At 45.4% G+C, this 8,760-nt stretch overlaps 1 protein-coding gene across 1 annotated transcript in view; it reads right to left on the minus strand.

The window, feature by feature from the left end:
• Positions 1-7,317, minus strand: part of CXCL17 (C-X-C motif chemokine ligand 17) — a 14,225-nt gene extending 6,908 nt beyond the window's left edge. Inside the window, exon 1 of the mRNA XM_017849861.1 lies at positions 7,025-7,317. Within this exon, the coding sequence (XP_017705350.1) occupies positions 7,025-7,103 (79 nt within the window). The 5' untranslated portion in view covers positions 7,104-7,317. The remainder of the gene's footprint in view (positions 1-7,024) is intronic.
• Between the last annotated feature and the right edge of the window lie 1,443 nt (positions 7,318-8,760).

The following is an 8,760-nucleotide window of genomic DNA, read 5'->3' on the forward strand; positions in this document are numbered from 1 at the left end:
ATTTTATTTTATTTTATTTTATTTATTTTTTTGAGAAGGAGTCTTGCTCTGTCGCCCAGGCTGGAGTGCAGTGGTGCGATCTCAGCTCACTGCAAGCTTACCCTCCCGGGTCATGCCATTCTCCTGCCTCAGCCTCCCAAGTAGCTGGGACTACAGGCGCCTGCCACCACGCCTGGCTAATTTTTTTGTACTTTTTAGTAGAGACGGGGTTTCACCGTGTTAGCCAGGATGGTCTCGATCTCCTGACCTCGTGATCTGCCTGCCTCGGCCTCCCAAAGTGCTGGGATTATAGGCATGAGCCACCATGCCCGGCCTACTTTTTAATTTTTAAAAATTAAAAAAAATTTTTTTTTTCTTTGAGACAGGGTCTCACTCTGTCACCAGACTGGAGTGCAGTGGCGCAATCTTGGCTCACTACAACCTCCTACTCCCTAGTTCAAGGGATTCTCCTGCTTCAGCCTCCCCAGTAGCTGGGATTACAGGCGGCATGTGCCACCACACCCAGCTCGTTTTCGTATTTTTAGTAGAGACGGAGTTTCACCATGTTTTCCAGGAGGGTCTTGATCTCCTGACTTCGTGATCTGCCCACCTCGGCCTCCCAAAGTGCTGGGATTACAGGTGTTAGCCACTGTATCCGGCCAAGGGCCGTACTAATTTCATTAAATCACTATCTCCTTTTTTTTTTTTTAAGATGAGGAAACAGTCCCAGAGAGAGCAAATGAAATGCCCAAGTTCATAAAGGTAATGGGGACATATCTAAGGGCTGAAACCCAGGTCCAGGATTTTATTTTATTTTTAGTGACCAGGGTCTTGCTATGTTGCCCGGGCTAGAGTGCCATAGCTGTTCACAGACATGATCACAGCACAGTGTGGCCTCAAACTCCTGGGCTCAAGTGATCCTCCTTCCTCAGCCTCCCAAGCACTACCACACCCAGCTACAGGTACAAGATTCTTAGTCTGTTGTTTTATTCTGCACTGCTATATGACCCTAGTTTCACAGAGGAAACTGAAAATGAAGCTGCATGGTGCTATAGTATTATGTCTCCCAAACTTCAGACATTTTTAGACCATCTTTATGATTTTTTTCTATAGCTTAAACCACCCTTAGTATTATTTACTTCATGCTTTTTCCTTTTTCTTTCTTTCTCTCTCTTTCTTCCTTCCTCCCTCCCTTCCCCTCCCCTCCCCTCCTTCCCTCCCTCCCTTCCTTCCTTCCATTCCTTCCTTCCTTTCTTCTTTTTTTGACAGAGTCTCACTCTGTCGCCCAAGCTGGAATACAGTGTTGCGATCTCGGCTCCCTACAACCTCTGCCTCCCGGGTTCAAGCAATTCTCCTTCCTTAGCCTCCTAAGTAGCTGGGATTATAGGCACCCACCACCCATGCCTGACTAATTTTTGTATTTTTAGTAGAGGCGGGTTTTACCATGTTGGTCAGTCTGGTCTTGAACTCTTAACGTCAAGTGATTACAGGCATGAGCCACTATGCCTGGCCACTTTATACTTTTTCTTTTTTCTTTTTTTTTTGAGGTGGAGTCTCACTCTGTCGCCCAGGCTGGAGTGCAGTGGCCGGATCTCAGCTCACTGCAAGCTCCACCTCCTGGGTTCATGCCATTCTCCTGCCTCAGCCTCCTGAGTAGCTGGGACTACAGGCGCCCGCCACCTCGCCCGGCTAGTTTTTTGTATTTTTTAGTAGAGACGGGGTTTCACCGTGTTAGCCAGGATGGTCTCGATCTCCTGACCTTGTGATCCGCCCGTCTAGACCTCCCAAAGTGTTGGGATTACAGGCTTGAGCCACCGTGCCCGGCCTTATACTTTTTCTCTAAATAAATTTATTTTGCAAAACATCTTCATCCTATGCAATATTATCTGTGAAATTACAGGTTTGATGTATGCTTAGTTTTTTTCCTAACATGCATTAAACTAAACACAGAAGTATTAAAGTAAAAAGAAGCTTATTTACATTCCACGTAAAATCAGTTTTGGGAACCACTGATACAGTGGCATAAGCGTGCACTTTATATCCAGATAGGCCTGGGGTCAGCTATTGGCTCTATCACTTAACTATGTCAACTTGGGCAAGTCACTTGGCTTCTATGATCCTCGATTCCCTGATTTGTAAAAGGAGGATGGTAAAATCCTCCTCTCAGAGTTGTTGGGAATAAGTGAGCGCTGTGGGAGCCCAGTGCCCAGGCGGGTGTTGAGTACATGATAGTTATCATTGTGGTTATTGCTGTGGAATTCTGGTTATTTTCCAAAGAGAGTGTCTATGCTGGAATATTGGGCTTGTGGCTTTCTGCTGATGCCGATGTGTAAATAAGTTACTTCCACTTGTTAGGATTTATGATGCATCTGTCACTATTTTTATTTCCCAGATCCACTACGCACTTGCTTTGTGATTTTGGACAAAGTTATGTAACTTTTCTATGCCTCATTTTCCTAATTTGTAAGATGTGGTTAATAATAGTACAGTAATCCTTCCTTATCCACAGGACTTCCAAGATACCTAAAGTCTCAGATAGTACCAAAACCTATATATATATTTTTTTCTACACATATATACTTATAAAGTTTAATGTATGAATTAGGCATAGTAAGAGATTAACAATAACTAATAGGATACAACAATTTAAAAAATATACTATGATAGGCTGGGGTGGGGGCTCACGCCTGTAATCCCAGAACTTTGGGAGGCCAAGGCAGGCAGATCACGAGGTCGGGAGATCGAGACCATCCTGGCTAACACGGCGAAACCAAGTCTCTACTAAAAATAATAAAATAGTAGCCGGGTGTGGTGGCGCATGCCTTTAGTCCCAGCTACTCGGGAGGCTGAGGCGGGAGAATGGCATGAACCCAGCAGGCAGAGCTTGTAGTGAGCCGAGATCGCACCACTGCACTACAGCCTGGGTGACAGAGTGAGACTGTCTCAAAAAAAAAAAAAAAAAAAAAAAAAAAAAATATATATATAATATATATATATTATAATATATAGTAGTAATAAAATGATATGAATGTGGTCTCTCTTTCTCTGTTTCTGAAGATAACATAACAATATCATAACAATATTTTGGGGCCACAGTTGGCGGGTAACTGAAACTGCGATTAAGTGGAGACTACTGTACATGAATGTGCGTGTGTGTTATTTCCCAGCTCTGACCACTAGAGGGCCTAGAAGCACCAGCACCTACTAGCAATGGGCCTATCAGTCAGTGCCCATGGTCTGTAAATATCATTCTCCCATGAAAGGAACCAGGGCTTCCAGGAAAAATAGCTGATCCAGGGCTGGGACAGAAAAGCACAAGAGGAGCCCGAAGCTTCTTGTGGTGTCAGAAACTAAGGAACTGCTCAAAAAATGATGGAGACATGTCTAAAGGTCATAGAAGCCAGCTGGAAGGAGTTCCCAGTGGCCAATTTTGGGACAATATGAGCAACATAATAAATAATGATAGTAATGGATTCCAACCCATAAATACTCATGAGTCCATGCTGATATAAATAAATAACTGACCAAATAAATAAATCAGGAAGAAAAGGCTGGGCATGGTGACTCACGCCTGTAATCCCAGCACTTTGGGAGGCGGAAGTGGGGGAATCACTTGAGGCCAGGAATTAGAGACCAGCCTGGCTAACATGACAAAACCCCGTCTCTACTGAAAATACAAAAATTAGCCGGGTGTGGTGGTGTGTGCTTGTAGTCTCAGCTACTCAGGAGGCTGAGGTGGGAGGATTGCTTGAGCCCAGAAGGTGGAGGTTGCAGTGAGCCAAGATCACACCACTGCATTCCAGGTAAACAGGCTGTTTACGTATTTCCAAAGTGTCTCTCCATAAGATACTTATTAATTACAATGAGACGAATAGTAACTTTACAGTAGAGAAACCCGGCAGACACCACCTGAACCAAGTGCTTAAAGTGAACCCCATCAGTAATGAGAGATACCGACATCCTGGGGCTCTTGCTGGGATGTCCAGAGAAGGATACATCACTTCTGAAGTATTCTTGCCTAAAATACATAGCCGGAAATATCAGACAAACCCATATTCGGGGGCATTCTACAAAACAGCTGGCTAGAACTCTTCAAAAGTGTCAAGGTCCTGAAAGAGAGGAAAAGACTGAGAAACTATCCCAGGTTGGAGGAGACCTAGGAGATCTGACATTTTATTCAGTGGGATCTTGGATTGGAGTCTGGAGAAGAAAAAGGACATGAGTGGGATAGCAAGATTTGAACGTTTGTAGATTAGTTAATATTATGGTATCAATGCTAATCTCCTGGTTTTGATAATTGTATTATGGTTACATAAGATATTGTTTGAAAACAATTGGATGAAGGCTATACTGGAACTCTATTTTTATAATATTTTCAAAGTCTGAAAATGAAAAGTAAGAAAAAGTAAGAAATGCATTAGATTTGTGAGGACAAATGAGATAGTAAGTATGAAGTGCTTAGAACAATGCTTGTGATATAGGAATTCTCAATGTGTCTGATATAAGTAATTTTATAATTAAATAATATTACAATTAATGAATAATCTGTTATTATAAGTAATTTATTTCCTAATGACCTCATAGATTCTTACTTTTTATTTCCCTTAACCCTGTGAAAAGCATATTGAGCATGTATGTGATTAAGAGATAAAATAAGATTAGACTTTATTCTGAGATTTATTTTGGGGATGGAGGAGCTATTATTTCCTTTAGCCACTAAGTAGCTCAGACTCAGGCCTACACTGCAAAACTTCGCTTGCCTGGGAAACAAGGCTTGAGCCCGGCTGCCACCCCCGCGACGTGATTTGTGATGGTGCCTCCTGGTGGCGCAGGGAGCTTTCCCCGGTTCCTCACCCTCGTCCTTTAGGAGCGACTTAGAAATTTTACTCAGTCCATTTATTAAACCCTTTCTAGGTCACACTGCGGATCATTTAATCTTCACAAGTGTGTGTGACAAGTGGTATTTTCTTCATTTTAAGATGATAAAACTGAAACTCAAAAAAGTGAGGCGACTTGTCTAGGGTTGCAAATTGTGTGGCAGAGTCAAGATCTAGGTCCCCCTGACTCTCCAGGCTGAGTGTAAAGGTCTAGGTGAGTCTAAAAGTGTGGCCATGCAGAGAACTATTGGTGTAGAGCAGTGGTTGTTGACCAAGGGTGGTTCCCTTGGGGGACATTCGGCGATGTCTGGAGATATTTTTGGCTTCCATAACGGGTTTGGATGAGGGAGAGGGAAGGCTGCTATTGGCATGTAGTAGAGAGAGGCCACGCAGATGCTGCTGAACATCTCACAGTGCACAGAACAGCCCCCACTGCAAGGAACTGTTCAGCCCAAATGTCAGTAGAGCTGCTGTGAAGCCCTGGTTTGATTTAGAAACCTGAGGATGCATTCTTGAGGTTAGCTAATGTTTGCTGAGTACTGAGCTGAATAGCGTGAGGGATATGGAAACAGTGCACCAGTCCGTGCCACCAAGTAGTTTGCAGCCGACGCAGGGGGTAGAGGCAGGAAAGGCACATGAAGGCCCCTCAATATAAGGCAGCAGATGATAAGTGCAAGAAGAGAGTGTCCAGCAGGGCTAAGCTGGCTCTCAGGAGGGAGACCACATGTCTGGCTGTGGGAGGAACTGAAGGAAGCTGTGGAAAGTGGTTTTGAGTTGGGTGTCTGAGCAAAGTTGAGCTGATGGGAAAACATAATACATGTTCAGGGAAGGGCAAATAGGTTAGTTTGGGTGGAGAATAGTATTATTTAGTGAGTAGAGGGAGGTACACTGGAAAAACAGGTTGGGGCTAGAGCTTTGAGTTCAGGCAGAGGACTGTAGCGTGGGTGTCTGTCATAGTGATGGAAAAGTCTTCCCTTTTGGAATAGTGGTCTAAGCCCTAGGGCTATGGGGCTTAGCAGCTTCCAGAGCACTCTCTCTACAAAGGAAGGGATGTTGGAAATTGGAGTGGAGAAGGGAGAATGCCTCCTGATTTTAGGACCAAGTTGGTGCTGAGTATGTAGCAAAGCCATTTCACCTCAAAGTGGCCTTTGGGGAGATGGTGCCCACAAGCAGAAATATACATGGAGGTCAGGTCTGTTCTTCGTGGTTGCTCTGTGAAGGGCTGGGCTACTTTATAGTGAAAGCTGGAGCAGATTTGGAACCCCTAAGCTAAGGTCTGCTTCCCAAAATGTGAGCTGTTACAGCAGGGCTTGCTACGGATAAAGCTTCAAATATGGACACTACTTGGTGACAGGCTTTTTCTAGTTTATTACATTACCAGTAAATAGCATTAAGATATGTTGGTGGCGTTCCGGTGCACTGTAAAGAATATAAGCAAGGACTTCCTGATCTTCTGTAAAGGTACCATTGCCTTCAGCACCCTCCCACCACCATCATTAAGTTTAGCCATGATAATTATGTTACTCTTTTGGAAAAGGGTTGGGGGAGAAGGCATGGGAGCAAATCTTTGTTGAGCTAGTATATATATACATACATACATATCTGTGTGTGTGAGGGGGATCAGCTACAATTACAGATATTTTCTTTTTTTTTCTTTTTTCTTTTTGAGACGGAGTCTCGCTCTGTAACGCAGGCTGGAGTACAGCGGTGCCATCTTGGCTCACTGCAGCCTTTGCCTCCCGGGTTCCAGCAATTCTCCAGGCTCAGCCTCCTGAGTAGCTGGGACTACAGGTACGTGCCACCACGCCTGGCTAATTTTTTGTATTTTTAGTAGAGACGGTGTTTCACCGTGTTAGCCAGGATGGTCTCGATCTCCTGACCTTGTGATCCACCCACCTCGACCTCCCAAAGTGCTGGGATTACAGGGATGAGCCACTGCGCCCGGTCAGTTGCAGATATTTTCACATACAATATCTCATTTAACTCTGTCAACGTTGTTTGGGTGTAAGTACAGTTTGCTGTTTTTTGTAAAGGAGGAAACTGGCATTGAGAAAGGCTCACTCACCCCAACACCCCACAGCTAAGAGAAGCTGCATTTTGATGTGTCTGTGGCCTGTTTTGCCACATTTCCTCCCCTCATTTTCCCCTTCATAGACAGTCTTGTTTACCTGGATTCAGGCTGCTAGAGACCATGGACATCAGCATCAATGGCAGCAACAGGAGGAGGGAAGAGATTAGAACTTTCATTGCAACTGTTGGTGCAGCTGTTAAGTTGCTTGAAGAGTATAATGGAAGGTTCCCTGTTGGAGGCTCCTGATCTCTGGGGATGACTCAGGTCAGGGTACTCAGCCTGGCGGTCTACGCTTTAGTCCCAGGCCAGCGTTCCCATTTGAGGGCGAGAACAGGTGAGGTGACGCTGTTTTGCTCTTAGGTAACAGATTAGACCATGTGCTTTATGGGAATCTGGGAGGTGAAACTGGTCAAACAAAAGAAGTTCAGGATTCTTAAGAACATAAGAAGGTGACTGATAACTTGGCAGCCGTGCCAGTTCTCTTCTGTACTCTTTCCCGCCTCCTCACACCCCAAGGCCTCATGATTTCTTCCTCAAACCTTTTTTTCTTGCTTGGATTTCCTTATACCTTTCAGTGAACCTCTCTCTCTGAATATTTGACAGGAAAGTGGCTGCTAAGTGTTGGTAGGCGAGACTTTGACAAGGTCTCTTTCCCCTCCTGCTCCCATCCTTTTAAAAATATTGGCAATTGTAGTGTTGTTGCCTGGGAAGTTGCCCTGTCCTCTCTCTGTTCACAATTCCCTCCAATTCTGTAGCCACATGAGGTAGCAGCAGAGCAGGATCCCGGACAAGAGGCAGCTCCCCTGCCCAGAACACCACCCTGGAGCAGTGGGTGACACCAGGCCTCCTTGTGTGTCCATCAGGAAGGAGGCCATGGCTTAGTTGTTCTGGTCCAAAGGAGAGGGAACTGGGTTGGGGGAAGAGACCCCCAGAGCTGCAGGTCCCAGAGGGTTTGAGAAACAGGAGCCACAGAAGGGAAGGAGCCCTGAAGTGTGTTTGCCCAGCTGCTGGGGCGCCTGGCTCCAGCCCTTGTTTGGAAATGGCCCCGGGCAAAAGAAGAAAGGTAATAATACTCGAAGTAAACATTAGGGGCATAGAATATCAGCACTCACTAAACTTGATATTTATTTGAGACTTTAGGAAATGTGCGCAAAGGGAGAGGAGAGGCTGAGCTTGAATGCTGGGTGATATTCCTAGGGGCTGAAGGGAAGGCTAACAAGGGAGCCCTCCCTGGAAGCCTCCAGGCAGGAGTGAGAGCAGGGGGTGTGACTTTATTTCCCTGAGAGGAGGAAAGAGGAAAGGCATGAGTCAAAGCCCTTTGCTTTTGTTTGACCATTCTTTTTTCTCCATGTTTTCAAATTATCTCGGCCTGTTGACTTGTCACAGAGTTGATTGTGGACTTTGCTACTGCAGTGTTTATAAAGCACTGCAGGGGCCAGGGATTGCTAGGACTGAGCCTGTGTCCAAGTTGAAGGCTCAGGCTGGGCCTAAGCTTGTTCTGATGCAAATCACGGGTGTGTCTTCTTTCTAGAAAATTCTAAAAATGGTCTCTGCCTTCAGGAGGCTCAGGTCTAAGCAGGGAGATGACATCCATTTCATAAAGCCTAGAGATATGAGTGCAGTCATCTCTCAAAGTGGCAGGAGTGCAGGGGGACTGAGAGGGACTTGGTCGGGTGGAACTTGAGCTGGAGATGGGGGAGGATTTGGGTTGGTGGAGGGCAGAGAGGAGGGCTGTGCAGAGCAGGGGTGTGTTGTAGGAGAGGTGCCCCCTGGAGCTCAGTGGATGGGGATCTTAGAGGACAGAAGCTGTTTGTGTTCATTTTTGTATTGCCT

This window comes from Rhinopithecus bieti, unplaced genomic scaffold, assembly GCF_001698545.2.
Source record: "Rhinopithecus bieti isolate Rb0 unplaced genomic scaffold, ASM169854v2 scaffold_33065, whole genome shotgun sequence".
Classification (NCBI taxonomy): Eukaryota; Metazoa; Chordata; class Mammalia; order Primates; family Cercopithecidae; genus Rhinopithecus; species Rhinopithecus bieti.